General features: G+C 40.7%; 1 protein-coding gene across 4 annotated transcripts in view; it reads right to left on the bottom strand.

Moving 5' to 3' along the window:
- PREX1 (phosphatidylinositol-3,4,5-trisphosphate dependent Rac exchange factor 1) overlaps window positions 1-24350 on the bottom strand; it is a 172425-nt gene that overhangs the window by 81426 nt on the left and 66649 nt on the right. For all 4 annotated transcript variants that reach the window (XM_080558290.1, XM_080558291.1, XM_080558288.1 and 1 more), the window contains exons 2-5: window positions 22322-22393; window positions 17842-17964; window positions 11007-11111; window positions 7570-7671 (exon numbers count right to left, since the gene is read on the bottom strand). In XM_080558290.1, coding sequence (XP_080414416.1) covers window positions 7570-7671; window positions 11007-11111; window positions 17842-17964; window positions 22322-22393 — 402 coding nt within the window. The remainder of the gene's footprint in view (window positions 1-7569; window positions 7672-11006; window positions 11112-17841; window positions 17965-22321; window positions 22394-24350) is intronic.

The following is a 24350-nucleotide window of genomic DNA, read 5'->3' as shown; positions in this document are numbered from 1 at the left end:
ATCCCTGGCTGCTCAGACAGTGTCTTCATATTCCTCTCAGGTTACCTGTCCCTGCTTCCATCCTGTGTTTCTTTTTTGTGCCTGAGTTTGGCCAGGAGCTCCTTGTTCATCCATGCAGGCATCCTTGCACTTTTGCATGATTTCCTCTTTGTAGGGATGCATCGCTCTTCAGCTTGGACGAGGTGATCCTTGAGTATTAACCAGCTTACTTCAGCCCCTATGCGTAGATGAACCTATGCAACAATTTCACATGCTTCCACATGAGCAGGTTCGGATCCCTGGATAACAAATTGCACTTTGAAACTGATTCACAAAGGTATATTTGGGAAATTCACAAAGGTGAAATTGGAAGCTACAATTCGTCAACTTATCCTTAGAAGAAACAGTGTAAAAGTAACAGATACATAGGTAAAGCTCTTGCATTTGGATTCTAAGAGATTACTTGGCTTTTTAGTTCCATCCAAATAATCTAACAATCACGAAATAACTATGAAGGAAAAGGCCCTGCTAGAGACTTAAATGTTGCCTTACTTCATTTATTAACTGTACCAAAAAGAGAGAGAGCACTCTACAAAGAAATGTCAATCTTCAATTATGCAATGTAGTGAAAGGATTTCCAACTGAAGCATTTCAGTATCAGATACAGCTTTAAATAGCTGAAGGCTAAAAGAGTTCCAAACATGATAGAATCTAAATATAAAAACTAAATCACATAAGAAATAAGACACATCAGCTGTTCATGCATTTGTCTATTTACTAATTGTGCTTGACGCCCAAAAAAAGAAACAAAAAAACTCTGAGGAGAGACCTCAGCAACATGAACATTGCACAGGCAAATGCAAAAAGGTAGCAGGAGGGATGCTGAGCGAACGATGCAGGCAGGCAGAGGAAACTAGAGGTTTTTCAAATGTAAACACACTTTTAATACTTCCTAGCAGAAAGGATGTTATTCTGCTTAACTGATCTTTTTTTTAAAAAGAAGCCTGTGTCATCCTTTCACATGTCCTCCCTGCCACACAAAGATGATGGTGTGCTTAAAAATGGCACCTGAACATGTTTAGCAGTTGAAATTTAATCTCTGTAAGTCTCTGTATTTTAAAAAACTCTTTCTGTCTTCATACTTGAGGACACTCACGCATGGCTTTAACACGAATTTTGTGCAACGACTGTTAACACTGCAAATCATTGCTCGCCAGGCTGTGTCACTCTGCACTACAAACCAGTGCATGCATAAAACATGGTTTCAGAGATACATCCGTTGGTAATTTAGTGAACATCTCAGGATTACAGAGATAAAGACACCATATTTCTTATCATTTCAAAAAGTCACGGTAATAAACAGTTCAGTTCCAAATTGTGTTTTAAAGGTTAAAAAAACACCACCAATAACAACAACAAAAAACACAACATGCATAAAAACACACCTTTCTGCAAAGATAAATGTAGCTAGAAGTTTTATATTTGTGTTTTTCAGTTTACATGCATTAAAATAAATTTTCTACTATAACTAACCAGAAAATAGATGCTACACCAGGCTCTGTGTACCCATCAATCACAGCAGTTTTTATCCTGTATGTTTTTTAAATTTATAATTTATGTCACTGCCTCTGCAAGGTAAAGACTAGACAGCAATAAATCACTAAAACTGATTACATTAGATGTGCCATCAAATCTTCAACATACGCTTAAAAATTAAAGTGAAACAAAAACGTGTTTTATATATATTAGCAGTTATTTGTGATTATATATAGAAAGCATTGAAGACAGAGTATGATTTATAAATTGGTAGAATTCCTTACAACTCTGTAGGGTGTATATATAATTTTTAATGCTGTAACATTATGCTACGAAGAGTTGGATTTTAACCAGGCAATATTATGAATCTAAGAGCAACATCACTCTTCTGAGGATTGAGGGGGGAGCAAAGCCCCGAAGATTAAATGTACTCAATTAGGGCTAATTAGAAGGTTTTGTTCCTTAAACATCACTGAGAGGAATGCAGAAGGAGAAGAGGGGAATGAGGGAGTTTTCTTCATTCTGTTCTGTGTCCCCAGCACTGGCTTCCCATCCCTGCCTTTCACTGCATTTGTTCAGGCCTGTGTACACCTCACTGCTGGGCTCTCCCCTACAAGAGGGCTCTGAGCCCGGATGCTCGGCTTTCTCCTCCAGGTTTTTCTTTTCCTCGTAGGGCCAATGAGTCTTCCGTCACATGAAGCAATACATAATTACTGCCCTAAATCCTCCATAGAGTTGCATGTATTATGAGATATTTTTAAAGTATCAGAGGTGTAATGTGCATTTCTGGCTGGAGACTTAGCAACTCCTTAAGAGAACAGACATCAAGTAAGAAACAACCTCTGTGACATGCACTGGGCTATCAGGAGCCTGTAGGGGTGTGGCCATCATGTGCTTCACATTCCTCGCGTGTTGGGAGGAAGGAGACAGAAATGACTGTTCCTAATCCCTACCCCCAGTGGTGTGATTAACTCATGATCACTCTTCCCCTAGGGTTTTCTTCTTGCTGACATAAATGCTCTTTATTAGGGGGAAAAGGCTATTTTTGTTCAGAGATTGGTTTACACAACAGCTGCTTCTACTCCTAAGACGTATAGTTACCGCTAATTAATACAGTCATACAATTATTATCAGTGAGACAGAGCTGCCTTAATCCAAGACGTTCTGCTAGAAATATTTACTCAGCAAGCTCTCCAGTGTACACATCCAAAATGAAGTTTTAAGTCACTCGCACTGTATATGCTCTCAAGTTCTGTCCATCTGTTTGTCTTTGCTGCTTACCAACTCATAAGGCCCATCACAGCAAGCACAGCTCCATTTTGTTCAAACCTACTCAAAGACTCTTTTCTCGCTTTTAAGGAAAATTTATAATGCATCTCATCACTAACAAACATTCAGAGCTCCAACACACCCAAATGGACTTCAAATCCTCTGCTGAAGTGTGACAGCAAGGGAAAGAAGTGGGAGATAGATACATCAGGGAGGGTTTGGACTGGGGATAAAACTAACTTACTGACCAAAAAGTTTGTGCTAATTCTCTTCTCATGCTGCCTGAAGCAGACAAAAAGTGTACTAGGGAAAAAATATTATCATTTCTGCTGTTTGCACAGAGATTGTGAAACACCATGGTGAGGTCTGAGTCCCACGCTTCAAACCAAACATAAGGCTTGCAAACTAGACTTCCAAGGAAAGCAACCAAAATTTAAAAACTGTTTAGTCAGACACTCCAAAGTTGCTATGTTTGGTGCACAGAAAAAGAAACTGCAAAAAAAATGAGCTTTATCAATCACCATCACCTGAATGATCATTCTGTCTCCTTAATTTTTTGGTTAAAAAAAAAGTTTGGTCACAGGATGAAAAAATGTAAGATCAATTACAGGATGTCATACTTTACACTGGAAATTACTGATAAGATTTTTTTAAGGTGTATCTGCACTTAGAGATATTCCAGTATGCTATTCCTAATTAAGTAACCCAAATCAACTTAATGTGAGATGCTATTATTCTGGAATAACAACACTCACATATGGAATTAAGCAAAAATAGTTATCACGTTTTAAAAGTGCCTTTCCCTACTATTTGTGGCTGGCTTTCAAACATATAAGTCTGAGTTACTATGTTCATATTATCTTTATCAAACCTAACTACTTAGCTATCCTAAATGATTATACTATAAGAAGGTCATTTCAAAGTTATCAGAAAATCTGCATGTTCACAAATTCTTATTAAAAACAAAAATAGAAAAGTAGGATAACACTATGATTTTTCTAATCAGCTGGAATACAGAGTATCTGTTTGCCCTGGGAATTAGATAAAATAAGATCCAATTCCCATGAATACAAAACTGCTATTTCAGGGGCAATAACTGCAGTTCAGTGGCAAGGGGAGAACAAATGCTTAATTTGAGGGTTGTGTTATTTTTAAATCTAATTTTTTTTTTTTTGATTGGCAAGTTGCATTTTCTTGGTCAGCACTAACAGAAATCAGCCCTCCCCTTCTCTTAGCTTTCTTGATGTCTGAAACATTTGTGTCCACGGTGGTAATTTTGTGCCAGCAAGCATCAGACAAGTGTGGAATGGGACACAGTTCATTGACCATGAACTCACTAGTTTGAGAATCAGCATCAGTTAGATTTCTAATGATCACACACATTGCCAGAGCTGAACACCCCCTAGTAATGGCATAGCCTCACTGACTGAGGCAGATTTGTTGCTTAACAGAAACTAAATTCCCTTCAGCTTTTACTTGAAATTTTTATGTCCTGTCCAGGAAATTTCAAGTAGCAAACTGTGTGATTTATATCAGCCTGTATACACAAAGAAATCCCTAGAAAAATGGAATGCAGATTACAAGACCCATCATTGCAGCTCTCCCTGTTCACTCCCTTCGTGGCTCTTTGCTCTACACATGTGTGTGGTTCTGAGAGAACAGCAACAGATCCAAACACTCATGCCCCCATCCCACAAGGCAGGCACAGTGTTGGCATCAAAGACAAATTTACCTTCATTCTACCCTACTGTGGCTGGAAGTGAAGAAACGCTGCTGAGTCTTAGCCTTCCTGGTGGTATTTTTGGCTTTCAAAGAAATGAGGTTTGTACTCGCTGGCTTTTTGACATACGCAACTGTGTACATGTGAGAAAGTAAAAACAACACACCTTATTTCCACAGGCCAACGTTTGTTCCCCAGAGCACAATGCCTTCAGTTGCCATTGTACTTGGAAACACCACAGTTCAGAGAAACTTATTTTAGGCTTTTGATCACTCCCTCTTTGCAAAGCAAATTCTTAAAGAGCAAGAGAAACCGTTTCATTGATAGCTCTTCCAATCACTGACACAGAACCTCACACTTTCTGAAAGATTTGTCCTATAATGGTACAGAGGAATAGGAAAGTTTAAGTTGAAGAATACCAAAAAGTCACTGCATCAATAATACTACCTTGTAATCAAAAGTGTGCATCTCCTCTGGCATTTGAGTGACAGAGCATCTCTCATTCATTTCTGAGTAAAATCCCTGAAATTTCAGGAATTTCTGTAATATTGGCAGTTTCTGACATTCTAATATTTTGATGGGCTTTTAAAACAGAATAGAGATTTTGATTTGCAAGTCAAGCTTCTGTCTGTAGATAAAAAGTCAGATTATCCAAACTGATAGAGATCTACGACTCAAACACATTTTCCAAAAAAGCTTAGAAATTAAGCAAGTCTCGTTAGCAACAGGTGATTCAGCAACAATTTCATATTAAAAAGAGAAAAAGAGGCACTCAGTTGGAGATGTAGGGAGTTCCCTAAACCAGCTATGTGCATGGCTCAGAGCTGAGATCCCCAAGCTGTGCTTCGGAGATGACTGGTGGTCAGAGCCAGTGCAGCAAACCGCATTGGCTTCAGCTTATCAAAAAGGTCACAGAGCAGAACATGAGAAACGCAGCATGTTAACAGTGATATTCTGGTTCAAAAAGATTGAGAAGTACTGAGATAAAACTGCTTAAAGATCACTAAAGATGAATGTAGCAAAGGTACAGCAGATTTTGACCATTCTGGCTTGATGAAGATATCTCCAGCATGGAATCAGTAACGAGATGAAGGAACCTGGCCCACCGGCTCTGTACCTAACAACTCCGTTCATACAAAGGGTAACTGTGACAGGAAATCTGCAGGAAGTTAACACTTCGTCTTTCAGTAGCAGCACAAATGCAGAGATCGGTTCAAAAGTAAGAATACAGACGCTGTTTCCTCTGACTGAAGATTCTTAGAAAATAAGAAAGGGATCTCTGTAAGGAACCAAGACAATCTCATATTTTCACATCTTGAACACACCGGTAGATAACAATCACTGAACACACCTCATATTGAAAATGAGAAAACACACTACCAAAATACTAGGTCAGGAATGCACATCTCGAGGTCTGCACATCCCCCCTTCCAGTCACCGTATCAGATGCTGCAGGAGCTCTCTTTTTGTGCACAATGTTGCTCACAGTCATCGAACAGATCCACAGACTGAACAGCTACCAAATTCTCTCCATACTAACCCCAAATAAACAAATACACTGGTCTTAAGCTGAGGCATCATTACGTTGTCAATTATCCCTATATAACCAGACTTCTCTGAAGATAAATCAGAGCTGGAGCCACTCATGTGCTTCCTTGATCTAGACACCTTTGCCCCGTCTTGATTATTATTAATACTCTGGCAGAAATGCCTGTAGCAGTCCCACACATTAGCTTCTTCTATGTGCCTAACAGCAGGGGAAAGGAAACAAAGAAAGCACGTCCGGTTATTTAAAACCATAAGAGGAATCTGCACTCCAATGGATTGACTGGACTGATAAACTGGCCATATACATGTAAATCCCAGTAACAGGTCCACAAGACATGGTGCATGAACACCTGCTGTAAGATGGATTTGTGCTGTATAGACCAAAAAATTGATTCCACCTGTAGGAAGGACATATTTTGAAAATCTACCTCTTGAAAGCTCCAGTTGGATGGAGAGAAATAATTTAAATATTCAGAAGGTGAAACAGAACTCTAATAAAAGGAAATACATCAGTATTGAGCTAACCAACTTGTACCTATGAAAGCCCTTATTCAATCTGAATTTACAGACACAGCACTGCAATAATTTTACACAACATACACTTGATTCACATGGTCAGCCTGTGACAAAGAACACTAGCTCATCACAGAATTATTTTCTTCCACAATTAAGGGACCTTTCTTCTGAGATAAAAGGTAGTTGCTTCTTATATTTTTTTATTAATTAAGTTTATCTTAGTAAATATAATGTCACTCTAAGAATGACACCCCTGAAAATTCATGGCTTTTAGCCACAGAGTAACTGCAAGGCCACTGGTGTTGCAAGCTCTCCCAGAAACTGCTTTCTCCTTTTCCTTTTCCCCACCAGGCGCGTGACCCAGCCCTGACCTGGAGGGTGAGAGGCAAATTAGTTCTCTGTAGGTCTCCCACTCTTCAGCTCCTACACTAAGACTGCTAGCAAGGGGGCCAATTAGTGCCAATTGCAGTAGTCATTTCTGCAACGACACCTGTCCATTGGGAACTTGTCTGAGACAACCAAACAGGTCTCAAACAAGCCGCCAAACAGCTGTCAGATGATAAAGAATTTTGATCATTACTGACCTGAACACACTCAAACTAGAGACCTAGCAATGAAAGATGTCTCCTGTTTCCAGTCCCCAGAGCCGTAGAGTTCCTCAGAATACTGATACAATTCTGTTTGAACACAGCTTTCCAGGAAGTGGCTAAAACAGCACTCAAGTCTTAACAAACATCAGAAGAGATCTGAAGTCAAAAGACATTAGCTAGACAGTAAGTCACCCTGTCTGCTCTACTCACACCATTACAACTTTAACAGCCTGGCAGTATCAGCCAGCTTTTTGACTGTACCCACAAAAAGCCATGTTTTGCAGAGAGGATTCAGCTTTTGGAAGTACATGCCAGGCAGGTAGTAGTGACAGCAAAAGCCATGGCTAAAAAGTTGCAAAAATCACTCCAACAGTAAAACAACTAGCTAGAGAAATTCTTTTGTTGGTTTACCTTAAGCAGAAGTGGATATTTGCAAATTCGCTGAATTGGCGTCAGCAGATAACCCTCCAGTGGAATGTCTGTTGTCTTTCTGCCTCCCAAAAGCATGCAACTCTATAATCAAAAAAAGGAAACAAATGTTAACCCAGACACAACACTTTCACATGCTCTTTGACACGATTTTCTGTTTCTATAATACATATTATGGTCACAAAGAACTTTGCCACTCCTAAGATAAAGGAAATGAGACTTCATTCACCACTGAAATATGGCCATCAAGTTAAGCCTGACTCTGCGAATCAGCAGAAGAAAAATCACTGGGGATAACAGTGGCTGTATAGAAAGGTCTCTTCTCAAAGGAATATTATACAGCTGGTGACTCAAAGAAAATGTCATAATACCATGACAATCAGCAAAACCTAGATGCACCGTTACCTAAAGGAATCCAACCTACCCCCACAATCAACATGGCCATTTGTCTTCATCCACTATGCAAAGTTTGCACTATTGCTCCAGAAAACTCAAAAGCTAAAATAAAACATACTAACTAGCAGTCATGTAATTAACTCTAGGCCAGTCTCTGTGTCTGAAGGAAATCAAATATAGCTCTGAAATAAGTGAGTCATCTGCATCACATCCACCAATTCTCTGGCAAAACATTATGTCTAAGCCCAGCTGGACAAACAGCATGGGCGCTCTGGCTGGCTAAACACTGCAAATGTAGCTCTGAACCAGTCGCAGCGCATGATGCTGCTTGCCCAGCAAAGCAGTTACAGGACGTGCAGGCAAAGGAAAAGGAGAACGCTGATGCAAGAGGCGATGACATTTAAGGAAACCAGATTTCAGTAATTCTAATGCTCAAAAAAAAAAAAAAATCCACTGTTTCAACATTAACTATTCTTGGAGCCCTGTGGTTTCCAGACAAAGGTGAAGGTCATTTCTGTACCCAGGACAGTGACTACTCTTCCAGTGTTGCTTGAACATAGTAAGAAAGGTGACAATATAAACCCTTGAGAAATATTGGACCAATACACCAAAGAAACAGAAGTCCAAACAGATTTTAGGTTAAGAAACAGATGCAGTGACTGATCAACCCTTGCAATACTCACATAAAAGTTCACACACCTTTGGAGGGGCATTCTGGGAGAATCATTTCACAGATAAATTTGTGTACACTACAAGAAATGTTTAATTTCTTAGTACATTATGGAAATTCTCAGGGCTGACATGGAAGGGGAATTTAAGAACTGAGTATGGCATAGAAAAACCTACAGTCCCTGACCTGTCTTTATTTCTTCACAGTAATTTGTAATCTCTGTGTGATAAACAATCATTGACTTATTGTAAGCTTTTTACGTACTTCCCTGAAGATGCTGGTTTTGCATGATGCCAGAGGTAGGCAGTTGACTCAGATGGACTTCAAATCCATCTGAGATAACCTAGCCCTACATTTCTATGTTTGGCCATGAATCTGGACAACTTTGCTCCAAAAATCATCCCAGTTGCAAACCTGCCTTGTCAACAGAAGCTGAAGTTTAAATCAATTTCAGCCAAGATGCGCTTGCTTTGGGGCATCACTGATGACATTTTCCCCTGTGAAATGTGTGCTGTGGCTCAGACACACTCAAACATAGTGGGTTTTTGGCTGTAGTTCAATAATTCTCTTCTTCAAGAAGTGTTCATAGACATCCTACATAAATCTCATTATTCCTAAGTGGTATTTTTACAGACACTTGTCTGTAAAATAACCCTTCCCCAGGGCTATTCTAGATCTGTGGCGTTGGCTACCAGCTCACAATGCTCCCTGTCCAATTTTCCAAGTCTCGGGTGATTCAGTCCTTCCCGTCTCTCCTTTCAGCCCTCCCTCTAGCTCTGGGCTCAAAACTGCCCTTTAACACTTACTGATTTTTCAAACACATTCCCACATTCTGCATTTCAGCAGCTGCGAGGGGGCAATCGGGCCAAATCCATACTCACAAGCAAAGCTTTGTATTTTAATGCAGCTTTCTCTGCATGGTGGCATTATAGCATCGGCTTTAGGAGGGAGTGGATAGGAGACTGAAGGCCTGGAAGAAATTACAACAGCCACAACAAAGAAAAGACTTCAGCACAGCCTCTCCTCCCATAGTTACTGTTATTTTAAAATTCTCTTGGATTCAGGTGCTGCTGCAAGCCACAGCAGACAGTGTGATATCTTTAATGTGCTTCATAATTAGTTTGCCAGCTGCTGCCGGCAACAGAGACGGGAGGTTTTCGCCAATCCAGTGGAAATGCAGAGAACACTCTGGATGTTGGGAAGGATGGTGTTTATATTCATTTTCATTGCTCCTATTTCTCGTTATTTTCCCTCAACAGAAGCATCCAGGGGAGTCCATGAACAGGAATGGCTCATTTGGAGACTCAAACTAATGGTTTAATGGTGTTCATTAAACTCAGACGTGATAAAGAGATTCCGAGTACCCAATAGCATGCATGTTCCTGCCCCTCCCTCCAAGGCCTATATTTTGTGGCTAAAAGAATGCTCTGCTTGTGACAGGCATTTATGCAGGAGTTTCCTTCTGCTCTATTCTATTAGGAAAGGGCAAGCCTTTGGCAGAAAGGAAAAAACAAGAGCATAAAGAAGAGCAGACAGGGTCCATTGCAAAGCCTTTCTTTTTCTTCACAGCATTCACTAAGGCAGTAAACTAGCGTGCTGAATTGGTCCCTCACCTACGCATCATCCCCATTCCAAATGCCTTCCCATCCATGAGTAGGAAAACAAGACACCTAAAATCAAGGAGAATTGGGGTGGATGCTGGGAGGAGAAATACGGAAGGAATTAAAAAAAAAAAAAAGAAAAGAAATAAGAAACCTCAGGCAGAAGGCTCTGTCTGCAGGTTGTTTCTCCTCCCAGCCCAGCCTCCAAAGAAGGCTGTAGGCCACACTCCCTTCCCAACATAGATACTAACACATCATGGGTTGGATGAGGAATTGGGCCATTTTTTAAACAAGCAGCAATGACACCACCAAAAGAATTCATCCAGCCTACGTTTCTTGCCCACAACTGGGCTCCCAGGGAAAATAGTGTCAGAAGCAGGCCACGTGTTTCTGGTGGGTCTGCAGATGGCAAATTGGTCAGAGAACTGAGCATGGAACCAGATCCACTGGGAGCTAGTCACAGCCCCACTGATGACTTATTACGTTAGTCCTTTCACAATCTTTACTCAACTTTTCTGTTGATTCTTTAAAAAAAATATTCCCTGTTTCTAATGGAATTACTCATACCATAGCTGTGCTTAGTTCTGTACTTGAACTCACCAGTGATTTCAATACCCATCCTTCTTGAGTGCTTCATAGCTGGAATGAATAATGTCTGCAAAATGCTTCGCATTCCTGGGATACTAAGGGGGTATTATGAGTACAGTACAAAGTCAGATCAGTAAGTCAAGAGTGCTAGAGAAGGTGCTTACCAGGAGGAATGCTCTCACTGTTGGGATCTTGTTCAATTCCATTAGCAGTCTGAGTGCTTTCTCGTGGTTGCTACAGTACTCCTCGTACACAAAGAATTTGTCTTTCTGCAAGGAAAAGCATATTAAGTTATTAACTTGGATAAAACTGAAGTGACAATATTGTCTCAGTCTGATACCAAATTCTTTACAAAGGAGTGTGCACACAAGTGGCGTTAGGGTTGCATTTTACACGGAGTGAATGATATTCCCCAAATGTGAATAATGTATAAAGGTGTTCCACTAATTCCAAACTTACTCTTGTAAATTAGCATCAGCTTTTGAGCACAGATCTCTCCAGCACTTTTCCTTTTAATGCATGGCTGAAATAATCTATCCTTTGCTGAAAGAATGGATTTTGCTATCTCAGGGACACTCACGTATGTGTTAAGATATTACAGCAGAGTAGACAGGAGCAAAGTAAAGGCGGGAGCAAGGGGGACATAAGCGGGACTGACATTTCGGAGCTGTGCTGATTACTGCTACAGGAAGAGGAAACAGAGATGGCTGGGAAGAACCAAGGACTGGAACATGTCAGAGGGGAACTATGGCACGTAGAGCAACCAGCTGGAAATCCCCTGCCTTGCCGGGCCAAGGGGGAAAACACCAGTGAATTGACAAATTCACTTCGTGTTCTGAAACACGAAGTGATGCATCAGCTGCCCACAACAGCTCTTCTGAATGGAAGCATTTCATTGAACATATACAAAATATCCAACCGACCATGGAAATGAAAGGAGGAGAAAGGTAGCTTTACGACTAGATTGAGTTAATTGGAGTGGATCATGTCATACCCACCACCACCTGTAGTGGAATGAAATCCCTGGTCAAGAACCAAGGGAAAACTGGCAGCACCCAGTTCTGCTTTACTGATCTTCGGAGCCAAAAACAGTGCATCTTCTTATAATGAACATTACCAGAGTCCACAGCAAACATCTGCAAACACTATGAAGTGATTCACAAAAGAAGCAGAAACAACTATTTCCATGCCTTAGTGGACCAGGCAAGGAGGTGAGTCGATCCTTTCAAGGCTGCTGGGAAGGGCTGAACTTTTAGCAGCTATGCTACGAGATCTCAGCATTGTGTTCACTGGAATAAAAGGAGGTCAAGAGGCTGCATTAGGCTTCAGTCAGGTTAAATGGTTCAGAAGCTAAAAGCACCCAACATTTATCGCGTGCCTCTCATAATAGTAGCTTCTCTCCTGGTTCAGCTAAGCCACAGTGAAGTACCATGCAGAGGTACACAGAAAAGCTACTTTGCATATTAAAAGCAATTTAGCTGGGTTAGGGATAATGCACAAGACCTTGCAGAGCTAGCATCTCGGGGCATCATGCCATGTAGACAATGCCCTGTGGAGTTTGTTGTGGTGTTCACATCAACTTTCTATTTAGGATCCTAGCATGAAAATATTCTCCCTGAACTAACTCATCTCTCCAGAACTTGGAAGTTAATTTTCTGAGTTTTGATAGGCCTCCTGGCACTCTTCAGAAGACGTGGAGCGCCCTGTGCTAGCTCCTGATGAGATACCTGCAGTCTGGCTACCTCTAAGAGAGCTTACAGTGATCGAACCAAAAACTACTGCCAGCTGAAGGAGTTAAGTAACACAAAGCCCTGGGAACACAGCTGCACTCATCGGGCATTCCCTTCACTATTGTCACATGGAAAAGAAATTGTGTTTACATTAGTTTAGGAGAAGCATTTGACATTCTGGTCAGATGCTCAATGGTTAGATGTACATGCTCAGACACTGAAAAGCACTTTTAGATTTATTTGTTTTAACTAACAATGTGGTGACTTTTATTTTCCCTTCCTCATGCCTCCAAAGGAAGAACTGACAATAAAAAGATGCATTTCCAAACACAGCAACAATGGTACAAAGCAAATAAAACAACAGCCACGAAGTGCGGTGCAAAGAGCTGGAACACAGTTGTTCAAGAGATCCTTCTTCTACAGCTGTTCATATTGCTCTAATACTGGGAAGCTAGAAAGAAACAAAGGCTTCTGACCACCAGACGCAGGAAAAGGCAGGATTGAATCCATAGCACAATAGAAAAGAGGCAGACAGACCCAGAATTGTTTTTATCCTTAACGTGGAGAGTTGCAGAGAGAGAGGACAGATTTATGAGTTTCCCCTACATTTCCTCCCCTCCCCTCAGCTCCCTGGATGCACACAAGCAGCATGCGTGAAACTAAAAATAGCAACCATTAACACAACAGCATCCAGTGCATCAATGCACACAAAATGTCATTGCTTAGGTTTCTGACTACAGCTCCAAATGTCTGGAGTTTTGGGAGGTTATATTTAGATCATGACAAAATCCCTTTGCTGAACTCAAAACAGTACAATAATTATACACACACCAGAGTGCTTTCATCAAGTCTTTCCCATCTGTCCCTCATGCATGAGACCCACAAATATGACAACTATGTTTTAAATTACTCAGTGTCTGAAGTGTTTAATTTCCTCTCTGGGTGACATTCAGTCCTGGACTCTCCCATCCCCTGGTGAGGAAATTATCAGTTACATAATTACAGATGTTAGCCCAGGAATTGGGAACCTACAGTTACTCTATATTAAAGTGCAATTATGGTCAGAGAAGTGACCACACAAAAATGGCACCTTCTTATTCAGCAAATCTGCTGGATACACAGATAGACCTTCTGGTTTTGGTGACAAAAATAAGTCTATAACATTCTTAGTTTGGTTAAATATTTAAACAAATAGTTTATTTTTCATATATGTTATTTTGGGTCTGGTAGAACAGCCCACAAATTAGTGCAAATTTGAAAATACTTTTGGCTAGAAAATTTATGGAAGACATTTGGTAAACTGCAATCATGTTATTTGGATGTATTTTTAATGAGGCATGACATTTTCTTCTTTCAAAGCAAGCTAAAATCAGTTTTGTCAACATGAAAAGCCTAAACAAAAGAGATTTCATTCTAAACAAAACAAAATCCCTGATGACTTAAACAGTAAAACTGATCACTCATGCAGCATTGCTCCTAAAAATGAGATGACAACATTTCACTTGAACAAGCTTATTTTATAGCTACGAGGTTACCAAAGCTCTACCAGTATGACAGTGAAAGAAATCAAGCACCGGTCAATCCTCTGCCCTTCTGCTATGCAGTCTTATGTTTTCATCACCAGTAGAAGAAAGCCTATATTGACGAGGTGTGATTATTCAAAGTTCAGTGTATACGTTCTCTTTGATGTTAAAGATCTGTTCTACATTTTTTTTTTCAGTCAGCAGATTTAATTTTGAATTAACATTTAAGTGAGTTTGATATGACCATAACAGAAAGTAAAGAACAACAACTCTTTAAAAAATTCCAGTACCTAGCATCAGACAATGGACTTTTCATGATCTTCTGATCAAATAGAATACACCAGGGCAAACAAGGTCTGTCTTCCAGAACAAAAGTGCTTTTCACAGCTGAATAACAGAGCAAGCATATTTCATCATTTGTTAAAATACTTCCAAAAGTCAATGTGCATTAGTTGCAGTGAAAAAGTATAGCTCTTTTGGAGCCACTGCAATATTGGCTTGTTTCAGGTGTTACCCAAGATCTGAATCCTTCCAAGCCGGAGATCAGGGAGGATGTCCTAGCATTAATCTAAATGGATCAATCATGATCCTAGAGGCTTAATTATGACTAAAAGTGGCATCCTTTTTTGAGCATGGGTGGACTGCTGTTGAGCTAGGCTATTCTAGGCCAAGGTAAACCATGAAAATAGTCAAGTCTATAGATATTAGAAGAAATTTAGGATACACAGATCTCATCAACAGGACCCAAACACTATTCTGGTGGATCTCACCATGGGGAATCTGGAAACGTCTGTCAGAGGTGTGTAATACAAGGAAACTAGAGAAGAAATGCCCTCTGAGAAACTCTGTGTCTGAAAAAAAAAAATTGTGCTTCAAACATTCTCAAACTCTTCTCTAAATTTATGAGCACTTTTAACATTGAGCTTCTGGAGAAGAGTACCTATGCTAACATCTGGCTGCTGACAAGGATGGGTTTTATAAGCTGAACTGGGAATGACCTTGCCAGGTGATCATGATAGAAGATACACTGATATGTTTAAGATTCACAGGCCTTATGTCATTTCCTCGCTGCAAACTCCCTGAGGATACACTGTGATTTGATGATAATGGGGAAAAAAAGCACTGAGGGCATTTTTTTCAGCACTTCTTTTTTTTAAAGCACATTACAATACAAGAACCTTAGGCAAAATGAAAAAAAAAAAAGAAAGTAAAGAAGTATCACCCACATTTTCCTTGGGTAAACAGGCTAATGACATGTTCTGTCTCTCTCAAAAACAAAACAACACAACACATTCTTCAGCCATGTTGCAGGAGTGCATCACTAGAAGAGAACAGCTGGCTTTTTCTCCAGGAAACCTCAAGTGTACTGCAAGGGCTTCTTGTGGTAGCAAAATACCGTACACAATTTCAAAAAAATGGTTTCAGCATCATGGAAATGCCTTCAGGAATGACTGTTTCTGAGGTGCAGTTTTGAGGGTTTTGTTTGTTTGGTTGTTTTTTTCTGTGAATGCTTCTGCTTCACCAGAACAACCCCAATAAGGGAAATGGAGCTTTGGAAACCTGATCAGAGAGGAACTCAAGACTAACTCTGAACCACAATTGCTGCTAGCATCTCCTGCTGGAGACTCACTATGGAAGCCTGCACTGTGAGAGGGGACAAATTCCACATCCCTCACTCCCACATACCTGCAGCGAGGCTATTCTAAAACCTAGGCACAGTCTGAACACAAGGACAGATCATTTCCTCCTTTCTCGATAACCTGCTGTTGACTCTTCCCTGCTCAGTCCTGAGGTGCCACAAAGCTTCTAATGTTATTCCTACACTTCCTTAGGGTCATTACTGATGAGACCAGCTTCTTCCATATATTCTGAATTGAAAGATGTTTGACTTCCACCTGCATGAGCTACAGGTTTTCTTCCCTAAGGGACTGTGAAATGGTTGATGTACACGTTATTTGCAATGCAGTCCACAGACTACAGCGTAAACTGATCTCAGTGAAATGGCCTCTGTTACAAGACAAATTCTTACCAGCACTCATCTCTATGCATTATCGTTTCATAATTCCTGCTTTGTTGCATGTTTGAGAAATAAGGAATATTCAATTACATAATTATTAAATTCTGCAGGAATAAAGTTACAAAATTCTATGTTCATGTACAAGAAGATACTGCCAATGACTACATGTACCAGGCTTGAATTCAGTCAAACTACAAGATATTAACATTTCTGGCTAGTCAGTGCCACCCCGAAACACAGTGGACAATCTGACAGCATCACTCAAGACACCCTTGCTAATGAGTACTAATATGTTAGTACAGGACATCTTGTTGGTGGGCAATGATTCTAGCAGGTATTCAAGTCTTTAACTGAGTACATCACTTAAGTCATACAGTCAGTCCTTACAGATGACACAATTTTGGAGCACTGTTTCAATACACATTCTACTATTATTTTAATTGTCACAACGTAAATAAAATTTATAATTGGTAAAGCTCTATAAGTCAAGAATGGCTGTATAACCTCTGTCCACTCAAGCCCAATGAACTGTGAAAGCATGAATTATAATTATGGAAGTGTAATACAACATATTTTGATGGGAAGTTGGCCTGTGGCTTAATGCAGTTAATAAGAATTTGAAGAAATGGCTATTACGTATATACTTTCTAATTTTTCAGACATCTCAGGAGGGCAGCTGCATGCAAAAAAATCCATAGCTTTGAATTATTATACTTGTAAATCAGTAAATCAGCATTTAAATGAGTCCAGCTTGTGACTGGGTGTATGCAATAATTGATCTTGCATACACAATCAGTGCATACTCTAAGTTCATATTAGTTTGCAATAATAAGAAGCAAATTATAATGAGAGAAGCAGCGTTCTCTGACTTCCATGATTCTCTCACTTCCAATTCCATAGTTCCATGGTCCCTATTTATAGGTTTGTGCTTTCCAGGTCACCTAGCAGTACCAATGTGACTGGCGCGCATAATTGTATTATGAATGTATTAAGAGAACAAATAATAAAACAATCAGGCATAAAGTCAGATGACCCAAAAGTAACCTGTCAAAATGTTTTGAACAACCTGGAACTGTCAGAGTGTACCACAACTATTTTGCATTTTGTGGCTGTGGCATTCTTAAGCTATTGTTGAGTCTAAAAGCCAAATTTTCTATATTTTTGAGCTACAGAAATCAGGAATTCATTTATTCCATAGTAAAAGGTAGCATATGGTAACTCGTACTGTATTTCAGCAAGTACAAGATAAGCTATCTCATGTTACATTTCATTTACTGAATGATACATGTATGCAGACACTAACTACTGTAGATGAGGTACAGTCTTTTGTTTTCAGTTTATGTCTTCATGGGTTTCCAGTGTTATTTAAGTACAAAAATATTCTTTTACTTGACATCATGCTGCTTTTCTGAAATATTTGGAACCAAAGTAGATAAATTCTCAACAATAAGTGTGATCAGCTGTGTGAGGGGGAGAAAAAAGGAAAAAAAATATTCAATGGGAAAAGAAAGAGTTTCTAAAAATACCTCGTTGTTTAGCTGAGTTTGATGTGGCTTCCATTGTTCTAACCTCATTCACAAGTTTTTTCCCACCCTAACTTCAACTTTCATACAAGACACACATTGTCACAGTATTGCTACAAGCCATAAGAGATTAGGGCTAGTTAAGGGGCATGGAAGCTTATGACAGGAAACTGCATTTTCAGATAGTGTTAAGTCATTGTACTTACAAATTTTAAGAAAACATTTCCCAGTTCATGCTGAGACTGAGGTTCTGGTTGTAAACAAAATTCCAGAGCAGCCAGGAACTCCTTGTGAACGCCAAGAATGTCTTCGATGTTAGAAAATAAGATCTGAAATACATAAAGAGAAATCCGATGCTAGCTGTTAATAAAACACTCTCAGGTATATTAGACTAATAGCACCAAAATACTGTGGTTCTAGACCTACTGGTGAAAAGATCTAAAGCACAGATAGTAACTGGTAACGAAGGAATTACATTGTATTTGCCCCATTCCTGGCCTCCTATGGAAATCTTTATTGCTACTGATGTACCTGCTGTAAATGAAGGTTATCTTTCCAGGCACCTGAGCATGATAAATGTGAACAATCCCTTTCAAGTCTACAGAAAGTCTCCTATGAGACCAAACAGGTGAATGGAATCGCAAGAACCAAAGTGACTTTGCAAGAGATAGAAGCAGGAAGTCATTTGCCTTTCCTTCCCACACATCATAAAGCATTTCCTAGAAGAAAGGGTCATGAAGCTAGCACTCACAAAGATGTACCTGTACATCAGAGACCAAATCTCTGCAACATGTGAGCTAGCATTTCACTGATAGGAGCACAGAATAGTGTAAAATATTTCCAAACCACAAGAGCAGAGTTTTAGAGTTCCCTTTCACCACTATCAGTGACTGTAAAAGACATTTGTAGTGGCAGAGGGGCCCTTAGTTTAGATGTGCACTAAAAAGAGATTGTGCAATCTCACAGCTAAATGATCCCTAGGAATTTGAATACGTGTATGCTAAGGGAAATAAACTGCCAGGACAAAAGCTGCTATAAACATATAGAATTTTATTAGGCTATCATCTTCACAGGAAATATGAAAAGAAAGTGTGAATACATTTATAGAAGATGGGAGATTACCTGCACAGGAGGAGAAACCCTGGTGCATGGTGACACTGCTATCAGTACTGACAGCCACTGGAGGAAAGCCTGACTGGGCAGACCAAAACCTGGAGCCTGCAGTAACATACACATTGTCGACAGCATTCTCCATCACTCTGCTTTAACCATGCCGGTTGCAAAAAGAAGATTTGCTGTGCAGTCAAACCAGCTTTCATATTGGAAGCTGCCTCCCAGGTCTTGCACAGTGAGTGGGTGTCACTCCTACGAACCCCAAAGACAACAGCCTGGCAGAACCAGCCTTCAGCTTCCTGGCAGTTAGTGGGGGAACTGAGGAGCCTAAGATCTTCTAACAGTTCCCGAAGCACCTTACAGTAACATTAACCTTTTCAGCTTTATGAGCTTTATTATGCAGTGGAATTTATTCAGCAGATGTGACACTAATTCAGCCTGGTGGATGGTGATACAGTAGTAATTAAAAAAAAATAATCTCTAAATTAAGTATAATCATTAAGGACAGGAATGAAAACAGATTCTTGGTTTAAAACCAGTCTCCCTCTGGTTTTGCGGGGATAGACATGACAAGGAATTCAAGGAGCCTTCTGTGCATGTACTCAGATACACCTCTGTATCTTGTGTTATTCAAGGATAGGGAGAGCATTTTTCTCAAACTCCTGCAAGCTGGCTGCATGCACAGAGCACATCATGTTGCGTTTTCCTTTTCTTTGCTCACCTCTGACTTCAGGAATATCAAAGTATGGTAGTCTGCACTACCATGTATGTATACTTGTGTCACATTGCTCCTTTCTGGCCCTGAATAAACTGAAGATTCCAGCACACTACTTGCACTGAGGGGCTCTGAACCCATCAGAAAAGAAAGGACAGGGAGCTTGGAATGTTTCATTGCTTCCAGAAAACTTCCAGTGCACATTCAAGCAGAGCATATGATGGTTCTATCGCATGGGTGAAAGTGATGTGATGACACATTAGCCTGTCTGCATGGCTGTGCCAGAAGCTGTGCCAAAAGAGGATGAACAAGGAAGAGGAAAACACCTGTCAAGGATGATTTTCTCCTTCAGGAGCAGTCTTCAGGAGGGTATTTTGTGATCCAAGGAATATCTGTGTAATCTAATAAATTATGTGATGGTCAGGAGAGCTCTGCTTGCAGCAGATTTCACAGGTAATAGGAGTCACTTGAAAAATCAAGGCAGCAGAGAGACTTTGGCTGCATTTGCTTTTATATCTGATACACAATTACCCTTGATAAATTTCATGTGAAGGATCTATGCCTGACAGCTTGCGTACACCATCAAGTTGTGCTGCCTTCACTGTGCTGTATCAGTAAAATGATATCATTGTCCTACTGCAAATGCAGCATGATGCTAAAATATCAATAGTTATTCCCACATAAGGCAGCAAATAAACTGAAACAACATTGATGATGTTGCTGCAGCTGTTAGTCACTGGAGTACTGGGCCTTGCGCAGGATTCAGCATGGCCTCTCTGGAAGAGGATACAGTGGCCAAAGATTACTGAAAACTTCACTGCTCAGTGCCAGCTGTAGGAGAAACCCGTAAAAACAGTATTGGGAGCCATAACCCACTTTAGCCTAAAAAGTACTTTTTCCTTTTGTTTAGAGGTAGGTGACTGCCAGAATACCCTGGATTTTCCTCTAGACATTTCTGCTGCATGAAGAAAGAGAGGAAAAGACAGGGTTCTCTTTACATAAGCTACCAAAACATTTATGTACTCTCTGCTACCACCTTTTCTGCTGCCACCCACCTCACAGCTCCCTGATGACCCAAGATATATAGTCTGAGCAGGCAGAGCTATCAGAAGTCCCAACACAGCCTCGCTTGTCCTGCCTCTACCAGCAAGGATCGGCAGAAGGAAAGAACAACCATCTTTCAACTGCAGGAAAGACAACTGCATTGTTTAGGACGGGAGGAGGAAGGGAGAGAGATAACATTGACTCTGGTCAGAAAAACTGTGCCTTTGTGATTCTATTTCACCAGCAGCAGGCATAGGTCCTTTATTACCAAAGAGTAGCTCTGTTATTGAAAGCTGGGTATTGTAATAATAAGAATTAATGAGGCCTCACAGTGGCCTCACAAAGGCACCCGCAGGCAGTTGAGGAATGACACAAAAATGAAGTAGTACTTCCCCAGAGGAATGTGATGGACCTTAGAATACAAATACATTTAATCAGCAGAGAAAATAAGGGCTTTTTTGCATGGGCTATGTGGGCACTGCATCTGAGTGTATAGCAGTCATAATGGTATCTGAAGAAAGAGAAAATTAACAGCAACTTTCACCAACCTCTGCAGTTGTTTGTCAAATTGGCAAATGGTTGCGTACATTTACTTCTCCTGCAGAGGTTTCTTGCACACTTCTCTACTCACAGGATCTGTTATCACTAATCACTTGCCTACTTTTCTCTCAGCCGTCCCCAAACTTACTTCAGACTGTAGATGGTGAGCTTCCAGGGAGCAGGGACTTCCAAATTTGAAGACAGCAAGAGGCTTAGCTCTACAAATCTGCCAAACCTTCTTGCTACCACCCCATGCTGATGCCAGTCAATCAATAATAGCGTATTGCTAGCCCACAGAAAGAATTGCATAATGGAGGCTGGATCCCTGCTAGGACCTCTATACTTCCAGGTGATACTGCTATGTAAAATGGAAACACATCAGCTGTAGTAGTGCTGGCCAGTATGATGTACCTATTGTTGCTGCACTCTGCTTCCATTAATGTATAAAGCAAAGACTGCTGATGTAGAAGCTACAGGATCAAATGCACGTCCAGTAAGCAAGACTCTGATGGCAGACGCTGAATCCTTTCCCACTGATGCTGAGGTTTCATTTGTGTATATGTACAAAGAAGTTTTTGGTTTCACAAGTATGTGTGTAACAAAGAGGGTTTTTAAGCCAAATTGCTAAAAGAAAGTGTTACTTATTTTTATGAATATAAACCACAACAAGGCCTCCTGTGACAGTATGCAGTGGAGAAGCTAGTACCTCACAGCTCTGTGTCCCATATGCCTTTCCAGTGCAAAATTCATTCAGCAATGTCCTCATGCTAGGGTCTCCCATTCCTCAGTCCTCCCACAGGAGCCCAAATTCCTTCCTACTACAATCCAAAGGAATATTCCTGCCTCCTTCTTATAACACATTTCATTTATAGATTTGGAAGAGACAACAGATGTAAACTGGCTCACTGATTACTGTCAAGCAAAATAGATAGACACAGCCACTTCATTCCATGCCTTTCCCCTTAAGGGGGCTAAAAAGGTCTCTCTGTCCTCTGTACACCAGTTCACAAATCTTGCCAGAAGTTAGTGTTTCTGACAACAGTACACTGTTATCAAATTCTACTGAAATTAGCTGGTGGGATGAAAAAATGTTGGAAGATGACAGCTAAACAAATGGGCAGACTGAGAAACTGTCAGCGTGAGCCTCTTTTCCTTTGGAAACCAGTTTAATAATAAGCATCAATAAGACATGAGGATGTTTGATATCTATATCCCAGAATCTAGCCTTTCACTATCTATGAAATCCCTATCAAAGAGGAATATGGAATAAATACCTTAACATTCTCCTCTGTTATGTATTTCTCGGCTTTGTCCACAGCATTCTGGCGGATCCGGTGAAGAAATGCCTGCAGAGAAGAAAAAATGATGTTCAAACGTCTTGATATAGTTTTTTTCCACTCCTTTATATTATCCTCTAGTTTCCCATCAACACAGTGTGGCTGATTACCTTTAAGATTGAATGAATGTAACCATCTACCAAATCACCACCACAGTTCTTAGACTCAGACTTGCATTCAGGATAACACAAAAGACATTTCCTACAACACTGGGTTTTGCCTGGTGATGAATGTCTTACCTCTGATGAGATTTTTAGACTTAGTTATCTGTTACTACCAACAGACCACAGCAAGGCTCTGTTTATTTTTCCTTTGAGGGTTTCCCCTCTCTCTAAGATGCAGCTGTTTTGACTCTGGGAGGCAGAGTGCCTGATGTACATCAAGATGCGTGTCAGTGAAAAGGACCGGGGGAAAAAAAAAAAAGAACTAACAGAAGTACATTCATGCTGCTAGAGCTGAGGTATGTCAGAGCTATGGACTAGGGTTATGGACACTTTCAACAGACTCGATACTTGGGGAAGGGAAATGAAAATCTCCAGACAATACCTGGGACACATTACCCTGTTTGCTGTTTCATTTGTTTATAAACAGGCAGAACAATGCTAGAACTTTACACCTAGGCCAGGCTACTCCTTTCCTCAGCTCTGCAAAAGCTTGATTTCAAGTGGCGATCAACAATAAGCCCCAGGCCAGACATAAATGGACAATGATTCCAATACCAGCCTTTAAAAGCTTAATTCTGGCCACTAGAAGTGAGGAGCTACTTGCATTTGCACCGAATATGCCCACAGCACATTTGATCCAGCGGGAAGGATTTATCAAAGCCTGCTTTGGGGGATTTCTACTTCAAATCTCCTCTTTTTCAGCAACCACTGGCTAAAAGGCTCTTCTTAAGTGAGAGCAGGATCAGCAAAGAGATGCAACTACCTGCAGGTGAGACTGAAGGGAAAGCAGTGCAGGCAGAACCTGCTCTGATAAACTACAACAGCCATGCACGGGAGGGGAGAGGGCTTTCCTCCCTGCCTCTGTCCATGGCTTCTAACTTGCCTCCCACACAAAGGGTGAGCCCTGGGGAGTACTGTGAGCAAAGAAGGAAGGAACTTGTCTTACCCACCTGAGACAGAGGAGAAACGGGTCAATTCTTTGTATTTATGGTACAAAGCAGCTTTGTTACAGCTTGATAATAATAAAAGGCTTTTAAAAGTTGACCACTCCTGAGCAATGGTCACGTCAGCTGATGCACACTCAGCTTTTTCTTTTTTCCTTCTCCTCTTTTGCCTGTTGGGATTGCCAGCAGCTTACAACCTGATAAGAACCAATGTCATCGAAACAAACTCAGAGCTTACAGAAGGCCTCTGCCTCTGTTAGTCTGGTTGGAAGACAGCAAGCATGTGCCTCCGTCTCACTTTCAGCCCCCAAAAGGGCACATCCCTGTTTCTGATAAGCCATGGCTCTATATCATGTCACCCTACAGAACAGGCACCAATAATAATAATAAAAGATGAGTTAACGAGACACACAGCCCCTACAATTGTTTGGGGCCCTGGGTTCTCAACCTGCTTTTTTGTGACCAAATTTCCAGGCCCACAAGCACATTCCTCCCCTTGTATTACTAAACAGGAAGGGGATCCTGGCTGGATTCCAGCTAGATATGGAGAATTTGGAGCAGATTGGGTGGACTAAAGTCTGAAAACCAGATTCCTGCAGTAAAGGAACAGGACTTGTGCCAGTGGCAGAACGGCCATTTGATAACTGCCAGCCCAGACACCTTGTCACTAACCTGGCCAGGAACTGCTGCTATGCGAATGCGCTGCCCAGCATCTTGGAAAACTCAGGAAGTGTCTGAAATAAAGTGTTCAGCGGGATGACTAATGACAGGAGGGTTGACAGGAATAGCTGTTGCCCTCCCACTTCACTGCTGGGTGCAATACCTGAGCATTAAGAGTCAGGCATCTGATTGATGTGA

Source organism: Anser brachyrhynchus (assembly GCF_964034855.1).
Source record: "Anser brachyrhynchus genome assembly, chromosome: 16".
Lineage (NCBI taxonomy): Eukaryota > Metazoa > Chordata > Aves > Anseriformes > Anatidae > Anser > Anser brachyrhynchus.
Note: the sequence above shows the minus strand (reverse complement) of the source record. Positions and strands in the feature narration are given on the sequence as shown.